The sequence below is a fragment of the Triticum urartu genome, chromosome 2A (genome assembly GCF_056163025.1).
Source record: "Triticum urartu cultivar PI428250 chromosome 2A, HENAU_Tu73, whole genome shotgun sequence".
Lineage (NCBI taxonomy): Eukaryota > Viridiplantae > Streptophyta > Magnoliopsida > Poales > Poaceae > Triticum > Triticum urartu.
The window spans coordinates 692,975,557-692,989,590 of NC_141874.1; the positions used below are offsets into that span (position 1 = coordinate 692,975,557).

At 52.6% G+C, this 14,034-nt stretch overlaps 1 protein-coding gene across 1 annotated transcript; it reads right to left on the reverse strand.

The window, feature by feature from the left end:
* Positions 1 to 2,670: 2,670 nt before the first annotated feature.
* LOC125537937 (BTB/POZ and MATH domain-containing protein 1-like) lies at positions 2,671 to 3,827 on the reverse strand. Its single transcript, XM_087540164.1, has one exon. The coding sequence runs from the start codon at positions 3,825 to 3,827 to the stop codon at positions 2,781 to 2,783; it is 1,047 nt and encodes a 348-aa protein (XP_087396290.1). The 3' UTR covers positions 2,671 to 2,780.
* Between the last annotated feature and the right edge of the window lie 10,207 nt (positions 3,828 to 14,034).

Below are 14,034 nucleotides of genomic sequence, written 5' to 3' on the forward strand. Positions count from 1 at the left end.
TGTGTCTAGTGGTAAACATGCAGCCATCCCTCCACTATCACTCTCTCGGAAAACATCACTAAGTTGCAGCCGCGTTGAAAACATCCAGTTGCTGTCAGAGATGACTCTTGCAATTGCATGCCTAGTGGCAGAAATGCAACTACCCCCTCAAAAAAAGCACCACTGAGTTGCATTCGCGTTGAAGACATGCAGTTGCAGTCGGAGGCGACACTGTGTGCCTAGTGACAGACATGCAACTGCCCTCCCTCTGACAAATCACCATTGAGTTGCAGTCGTGTTGAAGACATGCAGTTGCAGTCAGGGGCGACACTTGCAGTTGCGTGTCTAGTGATTTTGGGCGGGACCCTGGTTTGCCTCCGGTTTGCGGAAAAACAGACGTCTTGACCTATGGGTACCTCGTTGGATAGGAAAATGCGTCCACACTGCTCAGTCCGGACGGATGCGGGCGGTTTGAGGGTCAGCCTTGGACATGCCTAATCAAAAGGATACTTGATGTATGTGTTTATTTCATGTATAATACAGTAAAGCTTCTTCACACACACACATCATGTAGTAGATCCACAAAGGGCTTGATTGGTTATCTGCATCAACTCCAACCAGGACCGCTGGATGTAGCTTTTACATTTTTGGCCAGTTCGGTTATGTGCAAACACTGTTGGACCTGCAACACACGGTGATAAAGGCACCTCTACGCATGGCTCCGAAGGAATGCTCAAATCAACTATTTCTCCAGAGCCAGGTCTGAGCAATGCGAGCAGGCTTATGTGGGTGATTGCGACTGCACGCGCGGGGTCACGCGGTACAAGACGCGTTGGTTCCCAAAGCGGCCGTAAATCCCCTCATCCTCCCCTCACCGCTCACTACCCCTTCTTCCACCGCATCACTCTCCCCTCCTTGCATTGCCCATTCTCCCATCTGTCCACTCTCAATGCCTGTGTCCCCAAGATATGCATATCGAGCACCGGCAGGCATACATCAGAGGCAAGCTCAGGATGGTGAGCACCAGCGGCAAGCACCGGCTTCACCCTCCTCCGTGTCAATGCCGACATGTCCTCCATGTCCTCTGTAGCATTGATTTTCTTGTGGGCGCATTCGATTTATTGTCAATTGAGCATTCAATTCAAGGTTAGGCTTTGATTTGGGACCGGTTGAATCGATTCCGATTATGGATCCTAGTTTTTTCACACACTGCGGGTACGGATTTCAAGGTTAGAACTAACCCTTGAATCGATTCATCGACACTTCGGACATAGCATAGTCGCGGCGGGGTTCGAGGCGCATGGCTTGGAGGCGTGTGCCGACCGGCGTGTAGGTCGATGGTAAATCGAACATTCAGGTTTGTCATCATGCACCTCAAGGGGCATTATAGAGCAGCCAAACTGAGGAACCCTCGCCACCATCTCCAATGCATAGTGCTCGTCCCCATCGTCGTAGTCGTCCAAAACGATCTTGTTCATATGTGTTATACATTTTGTTTGGAGCACTAGTTCACATCTGCATGTTCAATGTAGATTGAGAAGCTCGTCATGGGAGGCAACGACAAGGCTGGCAAGGAGGTCACCTCGGAGACGAAGGGCAAGGAGGTTGCCTCTGACTTGAAGGAGAAAGGAGATTGCCTCGGGCAAGAAGGGCAAGCTGGTGCTACAGAACGGCAACCCCAGAAGAGGGTTAAGAAATACGACCATTAACATGATAATGTCGGCCAAACACATTTCTGCAAGACCGTCTTTGGACCTAAATTGGAGTATCTGCAAATGTCCCCTGCCTTCAGCAAACACATCGTCCCCATCCCAGAGTTGTTCAAGTTGAGGACGAAGAATGACTGCACCTAGAAGGTCATCGTCTAGATGATCGGCGGCAGGCTCACCTTGATCACGGATGGGAAGGCTTCTGTGTAGCTCAAGCGGTCAGGATCAGGTGCCTTCTTACCTGGAAGTTGGTGAGTCCCACGTACTTGAAGGTGATCGTCTTCAACGCCGAGGGCGTTGAGGTGGTGGCAAAGTGCGGGCCGCATAACAAATCATTTGACATGGATGCCGAAGAGCATGCTTAGGGTGTTATCTCATACTATATTATCTAAAACCTGTTTGTAGACTTTGTGGTACTGTTATGAACCCGCCTGTTAGTACTACTATGACAACGTATGGTTATGATTTATCGTGTGAAACAGTGTATGTTGTGACTATATTATGCCAGAAGAGGTTACCACAACACCTGTGTTATATGTAACCAAACAATAACACTTTCATCTGGGAAGAACATGGAGGAAACAAAACACTGTTGCCTATGTTGCTGCTCAGCCAGCTGGAGCGGATGCAGACAAATGAACTATGTGCAGAACATGGGTTTTGAGCTGTATATATGGACTTAGCCAGGCTGAGTAGCGCTACATATGCAAAGTGACAAGAATAGACGTAGGGATGCAGGTAACCAAACATGCCCAAACTAATTTGTAAGAAACAATTGATTCCTGTCTTCCGGGCTTTGACATCACCTTCTCCGTTAGTAGTGCTGACTAAATTACAAAAAAGGAGAGAAGAAAAACTCACTAAAATTAGAACGTGCTTCACATGGGCTAGATCATATTTGGATCGGATCAGTCCATATAACAATAATAATTGTCGCAAAAGAAATAGGAATTATTCTTACAATTAAACTAGTACATAAATAAATAGATTAACATTTGACAAGAAATTGATCAAACCACAACAGAAAATAAAGATTTATTTTGATGAAAGAATAAAAATCTATTCCATGATTTTTTTTGGGGGGGTCCTAGATTACTTCGTCCCCGCGGCAGATACCTCCTTGTCCCCCGATTCCAGCTTTGCCATGCAGCGTGTGAACCTTAAGAAGGCAATTCCCGCTATTCCCCGCGCAGAAAGAAACTCCACACAAGCATCTTTGAGCCCCTCACAGAAGTGCTGATCTGCAACTGCCAATGTACTTGTAACGGTCTGCACGTTGATGCTTTTGGATAGCTTCTCCTCACACATCACCTTAAGCCTGTCCAGCCTATACCGGTGTGCTGCGACTAGCAAGTGCTGCATGGTAGCAGCATCGTAACCTTTCTCGTTACATGGGGGCAGCGAGTCCGTGTAGATGAAGTGAAGAAGCATCTCGAAGATGGCCGGCTCCATGTCGGGAACCTCTATGCACTGCGTGTCCTTATCCGCCATCGGGCCAAAGAACTGAGCATCGAAAATCGGCGATTGCGCAGCAAGCATGAACGTATGCGCGCTGAACTCCCTGCCACCCACGAGGAACGTGACGTCGGTGCCCTTCCCGTCTTTAAGGGTGCGCTCGAGGCGGCCGGACCGCTCCGGCGGAGGAACCACGACGAGATTCCTTGGGCACTCCTCCGGGGGTGGTTCTATGATCACGGTGAGAACGCACCTTATTGTCAGTAGGCGAGGGCACGATTTTAGCTTCGATTTCTCGATGAAAACACCAAAGTAAACCTTTTCCGGAGAAAAGATTCTCTCCACCGCGTCCGGGGTGGTCAGCAATTCCACTTTCCCTCCCTTATCCAGCAAGGTTATGGTGAGCTTTGCCCTCACATCCTTCGTCAATGAGCTGAGACAAAACAAGAATGCTAACGCTTTTTCAGAGTCCTTGGTGTGTCCGTCCGGGTAGAACCTGATATTCCAATCGTAGCCGCCGACCCTGAACGTGCGGGAGGTGATGTACGTGCCCATGCCCTCAAGCAGAGGGTAGTTGGTCACCTTGAAATCATGTGTCGCGCCCTCCGTGACGCACCTCGACCAAGTCTCCCGTAGTTGGAGGCCTTCGCCGTGGCCAACGGCAGCGGCCCCGTTCCGAGCCATGGCAGACGAGAACGCTGCAACGCAGGCGTTCCTGGTATCGATCAAGTTTCTCTGCTCCGTGAGTCAATGGATATATACGTGGAGGATTGTTGCTTCGTACCGTAACATGTTTCCTTTTCTCAAGTCATTAGGTGTGCCGTAACCTTCTCCAACTCACTTTGCTTTTGCATCCCGCGATGGGTGTTGTTGGACTTGGACAGCTCTCGGAGCTTTAGTTTAGTACACGATTGCTTCCATGATTTTCCCTGATTTCTGGATGGTCTAAAGCCAATGAAGCAATATACTCCCTCTGTTCCAGAATATAAAGTGCATCAGCTTTCGTGCAAGTTAAACGATTGTACTCCTGAATCCTGAATCCTCGTCGCGTCCTCAGGCTGTCTACTAATAAATGGTGCGAGGTCTAGGTTCAGTTCATCTTCCACAAGCATGTCGTGATGGGCAGGGGCTGAGACTACTTCTGCAAGAAGCACAAGATCTTCCCCGGCGAGCTACTTGTCCTGAGGCTATCGCCTATCGATCCTGTGCTTCAACGTGCAGATCTACAGCGCCTCCGTTAGCGCCGCCTCCTCGCAGCGATGCTCTTCTTCTTCCTCTTGGTTGCCTCAGACAACTCTCTCTTGTTTATTTCTTTCTCTCAAGAAAACAAGGACACACACCGGGGCAGAAAACACACACGCACACACATATTCACCAGGGAGAAAAATAGCTTTGCCTTTGCTCCCGGTGACAATCACAGGCGCTACATGGTTTCCTTCAGCCCTCACGGCCTCGTCATTTTCTCATAAACCAAATCAGTACATATATACAAGGACCTAGCACTTATGCCACACACTCACTCATGCCTTATCGTTCTCCTGGAATCTCTCTAGGAGCAACAAGACGCGGCCGTGCTGCTAACAGACCCATGCATGCACTAACAAACTCCCAGATTTTCCTCTAGCTATTTTGTCCAGCCGGTCAGGTTCTAGTCTATTACTGCATCACTGCAGCCTCACGTCGCCATCGTCACCTCCTCGTGCTCGCCGTCTCACATGGCAGGCCGGCAGCTCGCCTCCTCCGCACGTCATCGTTGAACCTTCACCGGACAAACAGCACCCTAGACTAGAGTACATGCAGAACAAAACCGCACGAGAAAAACTTTGGAAGCCCCCGCTCCTGCCCCCGCTCCCCCACTCCTAGGGTTTCCCCGCCGCCGCCGCCGGCTCCCCGCACGGAGCCGCTGCCGCGGCGGCCGGAGCCCGCCGGAGCCGCCGCTCCCTCCTCCTCCCGTTCCCCTTCTCCTCCCCCCTCCCCCCTCGACGCCCCCGTACCCCGCGCCGCCTCCCCGAGCGAGGCGGCCGGGGGCCGTTCCTCCGCGCGCCTCCAGCCCCTCAGCGCGCGCCGTCGGCCCTCGGCTGCGTGATGCTGGCGGCGGTGGGCTTGCCCTTCCCCGCGTGCGGTCCTCTCCTGCTTGGGCGGTGATGGCCGGTGGTGGTCCGGCATCCTGGTGTGGAGGCCGGCGGTGCTCGCCGTGGTGGTGCCGCCTCTTGGCAGCGGGGTGGTCCGGTGGCGCGTCCCCGGCTCAGATCTAGGCCCGTAGGGTCCCTTCTGGGTCCTTGCGGGTCGGCTCCGGCGCGACCGCGACGCTCCCTATATGGGGAGGCAGGGGAGCGGCTTTGACTGGGACAGCGACGCCGACGGCGTGCCAGCTGCTGCGCGGAGGCGGGAGCTGTCCGGGCCTTTGAGGGCCCGGCCGGGCCTGTGGGGCCACGGGCCCGGTAGGCTCCTGCCATGGCGTCCGGTCGGCTACCGTCGTGGACGGTGGAGGTGGGGCCCTCCCGTATGCCGACGGTGCTGTTGCCCTAGTCCCAGCTCCTCTTATTCGTTATGCAGACCATCTTCGCGGTGCCGTGGTGAGACAGCGAGGGAAGCTTCGTGTCCATGTTGGCGCAGGGTGGTGGTCGGTCTGGTGGCGAGCTCCGGAGTGCCTGAGGTAGAGGCTGGGATCGGGAGAAATCTCTGTTGGCTTGGCCGACACCGACGCGGTGGCGCCTGAGGGTGCCGCCGGACCTTCCTGGAGGGCGTCGGGGCTACCCTGCCTCTCTCCTCGCCGTGTACAGGGGGAAACCCTTGGCAGCAGCGTCGTCATCATCGCGTCCCTTCTTGGAGGTGTTGTTGGGTACCGGCACTTCGGAGTCTCGGAGCTTGGTGGGCGATCTCCGGTGGACGCAGCGGTCACGCGGCTTCGTCGTTTTTGTCGATCCGCCGTTATCGGCATTTGTTTCTTTTCTTTTTCTCTTTCCTTTCTTTTGGGCGTGTTTGTGTTGCTTCCGCTCCAGCCCCTATCATTGATTGTATCGGTTGGTTGCTTTGTAATACAAAGCGGGGGAAACCCTTTTTCTTACATGCAGAACAAAAATAGACATGCACATAGATATGACAAGATTAGTTCTAACAGTCACGTCCCTAATCTTGTCATGCCAACTCCAAAACCTCATTCGGATCACCCGCAACACTTTCCTGCCTTGGATGACGCTGTCGCAACTCCAATCACCTCATCTTGCTGCAAGCAGCAACCACCTCTTGACGTGGATGACACCTTCGCGGCGCCCGTCACCATATCGTAGTAGCGACTCATTTTGCGGATGGCATCACACCACCATTGAGTACACCATCGACCAGTTCATGCTGATCCTCAGCGGCATCGCGCCGCCTCTCCTTGTAACAGCATCACACCATTGTCGTGGCGGCGTCGCACCGCCATCTCCTCCAAATGGCATCGCACCGCAACCAGCTATTGGCGGCATCGCACCACCGATAGCCTCCTTCTCGCGCCGTCGGCCTCCATTTCTCGCATGGAGTCCGCCATGCCGTTGTCGCCGGATCGACAAGGCTCTGCTATCAATTGTTGGCACCGCCTCCTCACAGCGCCAGTCTTCTTATTCCTCTTGGTTGCCTCACACAACTCTCTCTTGTTTCTTTGTTTCTCTCAAGATCACGAGGAAACACAGCGAGGTAGAAAACACACAAGCACACACACATTCACCAGGGAGAAAATTAGCTTTGCCTTTGGTCCCGGTGACAATCACAGGCGCTACATGGTTTTCTTCAGCCCTCACGGGCTCGTCATTTTCTCATTAACCAAAGCAGTACATATACACAAGGACCTGGCACTTATGGCACACACTCACGCAGCGGAGCTGACACATTCGGCCAGTAGCACCACCTCTCCACATACTAGTAAATGCCACTATCCCATGCCTTATCCTTCGCCTGGAATCTCTCTAGGAGCAACAAAGACGCGGCCGTGCTGCTAACAGACCCATGCATGCGCTGACAAACTCCCAGATTTTCCTCTAGCTATTTTGTCCAGTCGGCCAGGCTCTAGTCTCTTACGCTGCGGTGCTCTCCATGGACAAATCTCGGGGCTCGTCGTGCGAGACCGTGTCGGGCTGTAAGCGGCCGCGCGAGGCGTCGCCCAAGTCGGCGATGGATCTGGAACTCGAGGCCGAGCTCCGCTCCAAGCTGGAGGCGGAGCAGGCGGCTCCGGACCGTGCGGCTTGGGCTGCAGGTCCGGATTGGTCGCAGCGCTCGGAGCAGGGGCGCGCCCCTGGCTCTGGGCCTCCGCGACCTAGATCTGGTCCTTCTCCTCCTCCTGTGGTGGATCCATGGGAGGCGGCGGCGGCCTCTGGTGGTGGGGGCTCTTCTTTCTCGGGTTCCCTGCCTGTGCCCGGCACGGGGCGCAGCGCGCCTGCCCCGGGGCGGTTCCCTCCTCCTCCTCGTCCAGCTGGTGCGGGTGTGGGGTCCCGTCCGCCGCCCCGTTCCTTCGTGGGGGCGGCGCGGCGCCCCTCCGGTCCTTTCCCTGGTTCTTCCTCCTCTCCGGGGGTGGGGGATAGGATCCTGCCTCCTTCTCCTCCCCTCCCGCATCCCCGCCCCTCCTCTGCCTCCCATAGCAACCCTTCTGCGCTTACCTGCTTGGCCTGCCACAAGCCCAATCACTTCCAATCTCGCTGTACCAACCTCCCTTTCTGTTTGATTTGCCGATCTGATGGGCACCTCACGGTCAATTGCACTAATAGACTGAAACCTCCCTCTCTCCTCCAGTTTGGCACGGGTCTCCCTGGTTGTGCCCTCTTTGCTTTTGATTTTGATCTGCCTACCCTGGAGGTGGCCCCCTTGCTCTCGAATGCTGCTATTGTTTATGTGAAGGTCCAGAAGATCTCTCCCCAGACCTTACTCGATGGGCTCCGGATCTGGGATGAGGCTGGATGGGATTGGCAAGTGGCCCAGATATCTGACCATGAGTTTTCAGTGGTGTTCCCTTCCAAGGAGTGCCTGCGGATGATCGCTTCCTGTACCAGCTTTACCCTTCCCCTCAACCAACTGGTCGTCTCGGTCAAGCCGGCAACTTGCAATGGTACGGCGATTGGCCCTCTCTCTCAGGTCTAGGTGCTCATTGATGATTTACCAGCTGGTCTCCGCTCGTCCGGTTTTCTCATGGCAGTGGGGGTTCTAATTGGGAAGCCCGTGGAGGTGGACTCGGAATCTCTGACTAAGGTTGGCCCCGCTAGGATGAAGATTTGGTGCCTGGATCCGAGTTGTGTTCATGGTTCGATCGACGTTTTCCCCTCTCCCAACGGTATCAGGCTCAGGGTGCGGGTGGAGGTGGCGGCTGCCTATCAACCCCCTCCTCCCCCTTCTCCTCCTTCTAATCCCACGGATAAACATGATAAGGACGGGGATGGATCGATGGGTGGTAACAACCAGAGTGATGGCTCCAATCTCCGTTTCACCCAATCTGAATGGGATGGCTTGGCTGAGTCTGAAAGGGAACTGTTCCAGTCTCAAGCTCCATCTGGTGCTGCCCCTCGGGAGTCTTTGGCGATCCCTCCTACTGATTCCATGCCAGATGTTCCTGATGCTGCTTCTCTGAAGATTCCGTCTGTGGCGGCTACCCCCATGTCTGGTGCTTGCTCCAACCTCCCGGCCCGCCCGATCTCCCCCACCCACTCCGGGATTGAGGATCTCCCTGCCTCCCCTGAGCGTGATGCGGTGGGTGCCCAGTCCCAGCGGAAGAAGAAATCCTCGGTGCGCAAATTCTTAGCTAAGAGCAGGAACTCTCTGGGCTCTAAACAATCCACTGCCGGTGTCTGCCGTCGTCTCGACAAGGAGCTCGGGTCCATGTCTCGCTCTGGTCCGTCTTCGGCTTCCCCCATGCCTCGGGCGCAGGCGATTCGGTCACCGGCGTCTACGGCTCGCAAAGGACGGCGGGTGGCCAACTCGGGTGGCTCTGTTCTGGAGCGAGCGGAAAAGCGGGCTGCTGCGAAGGATCTTCCTACCTCAGGTACTCATCCCACTCATTCTGTTGGTTCCTCTCTGGTTTGTCTAGTTCTACCTACTTTGTCGGATAATCATCTTTTTAAAATCATGTCGGATGTGGGAGTGGTGGTTGATTCTAATGTGGGCTCTCCTAGTTCTCCTCTTGCAATCATTCGGGCTAACGAGGCTGCTCAGGCGGCCATTGCCAAAGCTAAGGAGGCTGTTGCCTCCGACGCTACTGTGTCTATTGATCCTCTGGGTCCGGAGGCGGGTCTGGGTGTTGGTAGTGGCCAGCCCCAGCCTGGTCCCTCCAGGAGGGGCACTTCTAAAAGAGTTAAAACCTGCGCGGCTCCTAGTAGGTCTAGTCTCCGCATTAAGAATCTTTCTTATAAATGAAAGGTTTATTTTGGAATATTAGAGGGTTCGGCGCTAGGGGGCATCGTGACCAAATAAAAGATTTGATCCGCACGAACCATATTGACTTCGTGGGGTTGGTTGAAACTTTTAAGGAGTCCTTTTCCCCTAATGAACTTTCTGCCATCGTGGGTATGGATAGATTTGATTGGCATGTTTTACCTTCCTCGGGCCACTCGGGTGGGATTCTGATAGGCTCGAATAAGGACATCTTCGATGTTGTTGCTTATGACCATGGGATCTTTTGGGTTAGTGTTGTACTCTGTCTTAAAGCGCTGAATACTCTAATGGAGGTAATAGTGGTTTATGGGCCTGCTGATCACTCTATTGCTCCTTTGTTTCTTAACGAACTTCCTGTGAAGATCGAATCCTGTAACCTCCCGATGGTTATCGGGGGGTGATTTTAACCTTCTTCGCCTCCCTTCTGATGAAAGCAACGATATCTTCTCTTGGCCTTTAGCGAATGCTTTTAACGACTTTATTAGCTCCAATGCTATTCATGAACTTCCCCGGGTTGGAGCCCGCTTTACTTGGTTTAATCACCAGGTTAATCCTATTAGATCTGTGCTTGATAGAGTTTTCATCTGTCCTAGGTGGGACTCCCTCTTTCCTAGGGCCTCCCTTGGTGCCAAATGTATTGTTGGCTCTGATCATACCCCTCTCATTGTTGACGACGGTTCTATTAACCTTAGACCTCCGGCCAGATTTCAATTTGATGCCTCTTGGTTGCTCGTTGATGGTTTTTGTGATATGCTTGCCGTGAAGATATCCCATATGCTCTCCTCTAACTCGCGCTCTTTCGGTCCTCTGGATGATTGGCATTCTTGCTCCTACAATCTACGTAAGTTTCTTAGAGGCTGGTCCCGCAACCGTGTGGCGGAGGAGCGCCGCTCCAAAGATTTCCTTGAGACCCAAATCTTGGCACTAGACTCGACTGCTGACTCTGCTGGTCTTTCCGAGGATGGGTGGTCTGTGAGGTATAACCTCGAGGCTGCCTTACTGCAGTTGCACCATCAGGCTGAGGCGTATTGGCGCCAGCGGGGCACGCTTAATTGGACGCTAAAGGGCGATTCCCCCACTGCATATCTTTTTGCCATTGCGAACGGTCGGAGGAGGCGTTGTGGTATCAACAATCTGATCATCAATGGGGTGCGGTCTTCGGACCAATCTGTTATTATGAATCACGTGCGGGACTTCTTCTCTACTCTGCTTGAGGTGAAACCTCCTTCGGGCCTCTCGATCTCCCCTTCTCTCTCGAACATGGGTTTAAAAGTTTCGGCCGAGGACAACGCCGCGTCGATGATCCCCCTTTCTGATCAGGAAATCTGGGACATAGTTAACTCCGCTAACCCGAATGCGGCTTCTGGGCCTGATGGCTTTTCTATTCCTTTTTTTCGAAAATTCTGGCCTCAGTTAAAGTAGCTGGTTTGCAGTGTCATACAGGGCTTTTGTCTTGGCTATATCGATATTTCCCGCTTGAACTACACCGTCATTACTCTGATTCCCAAGGTCAAGGGGGCTGAACTAATCTCTCAATTTCGTCCTATTGCTCTAATTAATAATTTTGCCAAATTCCCGGCTAAGGGCTTCGCTAACCGCCTTTCTCCGGTTGCTCATAGAGTTATTAGTCCCTTCCAATCTGCTTTCACTAAGGGTCGTTTTATTTTAGATGGTATCCTCTCTTTGCACGAAATTGTGCATGACCTGCATTCTCGGGGCTCTAAAGCGGTTATTCTTAAGTTAGACTTTGAGAAAGCATACGACTCAGTCAGTTGGTCTTTTCTTAAGCAGGTCTTGCTCGCGAAAGGTTTTGATGGAGCTTACGTGCATCGTATCATGCAGTTGGTCACTTGGGGCCACACTGCCATTTCGGTGAATGGGCATATTAGTAATTTTTTTGCCAATGGCAGGGGGCTTCGTCAAGGGGATCCTGCTTCCCCTGTCCTTTTCAATTTTGTGGCCGATGCCTTTTCCTGTATTCTCACGAGGGTGACTCAATGTGGTCACATTAGTCTGGTGGTCTCTCATCTCATTCCGGAAGGGGTTTCTCACCTTCAGTATGCCGACGATACGATCATTATGGTTGAACTGGATGATGCGTGTATTGCCAATTTGAAATTCATCCTTCTATGCTTTGAAGCGGTCTCTGGCTTGAAGATTAACTTTTTCAAGAGTGAGGTGCTAGTTACTAGTGTGAATGATGCGGAAGCCCTGCGTGTGGCCAGGCTTCTTAACTGCTCTTTAGGTTCCTTTCCATTCAAATATCTGGGCCTCCCAATTTCTCCTTTTAAAATTCTTGCTAAGGATTTTGCCCCGGCTGTCGCTAAAGTGGGGAACAGGGTCCTTACATGGCGCGGTAGATACAATACTAACGCTGGCAAGGTGGCCTTAATCAACTCCTATCTCTCATCCCTTCCTATGTTCCTTATGGGTTTCTATCTCCTTTCGGCTGGTATTCACGCTGGCTTTGACAAACACAGGGGTGCCTTCTATTGGAATACGGCGGATAATAAGCGGAAATATAGATTAGTCAAGTGGCAGCTTATGTGTCGGCCTAAGAACCTTGGGGGGTTAGGCATTATTAATACGTTGGTGATGAACAAATGCTTATTAATTAAATGGTGGTGGAAAATTATGACTACTGGGGCCGACTCTCTTTGGTATTCTATCCTCAAGGCCAAGTATTTCCCGCAATCTAGCCCCCTGTTTGCTTCTGCTAGACGAGGGTCTCAATTCTGGAAGAGCCTTGTCAAAGTCAGACCAATTTTTTTGGAGCATGTTAAGTTTATCGTGGGCAATGGTAGGTCTGTTCGTTTTTGGCGAGATTGGTGGTGTGGAGATGCTCCTCTGGCTACTCAGTTCCCGGTTTTGTTTTCTTATTGTCCTAAGCTGGACATCTCCATCGCGGAGGTGGCGGATAATAACTGGGACCTGGCTTTTCGCCGCTCCCTGTCTCCTGAAGATTTGGAGGTTGGCAAAGTCTTTCTGCCCTCTTCCCTGTGCTCTCGGAGGCACCGGATTCTGTAGTTTCGCCTCATTCGTCTTCTGGCAGGTTTTCGGTCAAGTCTCTTTACTCTAGGCTTATCGGAGGTACCCCCTCGAATAGATTTTCTAACATCTAGAATTCCAATGTGCCTCCTAAGATTAAGATATTTCTTTGGCAAGCCTTCAGAGGACGCCTTCCTGCGGCTGATCAGATTCGCAAGCGCAATGGTCCGGGATTAGAATTCTGTCACCTTTGTGGTGCTTTGGAAAACATGGACCACATCTTTTTCCAGTGTGTCCTGGCTAAGTTCATTTGGAGTTGCGTCAGATCTTGGCTTCAGGTCTCTTGGAATCCCTCGTCCTTCTCTGAGCTTAGAACCCTAGCCAAGGTTCTGGTTGGGGTCACCAAGAGGGTGTTCTGGGTTGGCTTGGGTGCCTTATGTTGGTCTCTTTGGACTACTAGGAACAAATTTACTATCGAGCATATCTTTCCATCTAAACCTGCTGACGTTCTTTTCAAATCTTGTATCATATTGCAGCAGTGGAGATTATTGACTAAAGAAGACGATCGGGATGCCCTGGACGTGCTCATCGCCAAAATTCGGGCTTCGGCATCCTTCTTCTCCGGGCTGGGTCCTAACGTCTGATCTCTGTTGCGGTGGTTTTATCGGTTTGGTCGTAGTCGTCTCTCCCCTCCGGCCTACGCGCCGTGTATGGCAAGGTGCCATGTATCGCTCTGGAACTTCTTTCGCCTGCTCTAGGATTTTAGTCGATGGATTCGCGGTTCTTGCTATCTGTTTGGGTGTTCAGGTCTGTGACGCTGCCGTGTGGCTTTATTTATAAAGTCGGGCCAAGGCCTTTTATCTAAAAAAAAGTCCCCACGGATGGAGGGATCTCCTTCCTCCCCGATGATTTCCTTTCCTCCCTAATCTTCATGCATGCAATTACATGCAAGCCAGCAGATCCGGAAATAAATGGTAAATGGATTAGGCGGTTGCTCCCGGAAAAACTGCTGGCGTGAGATGAAAAAGGAATCCCGTGCATGCACGGGAGATAATCAAGCAGACTACGGGATCGTGCACAGAGAAGGAAAAAATATAAAATTGCTGGGCGCTAAGATCATACAAGACGTGCCACATAATTAGCTTTAGATTAGTGCGATCTGGGGCCCCCGGATTTTATGGGCCCCTGTGCGGTCGCCCACCTTGGCCACCCTTGTCGACGGCCCTGGGTGCACTAAGCAGTGCTGCGAGCACTAGTAGAAAAAGGGGCATTGGTTCAGGCCAGGTCAGCCCATTAGTCCCAGTTCAGTCCAGAACCGGGACCCATGGGGCATTGGTCCCTGTTCGTGAGCCCAGGGGGCCGGCCGGGCCACGTGGGCCATTGGTCCCGGTTCGTCTGGACCTTTTGGTCCCGGTTGGTGGGACGAACCGGGACCAATGGGCTTGGCTCCTGGCCCACCACCATTGGTCCTGGTTGGTGGCTTGAACCGGGACGAATGGCTGCCCTT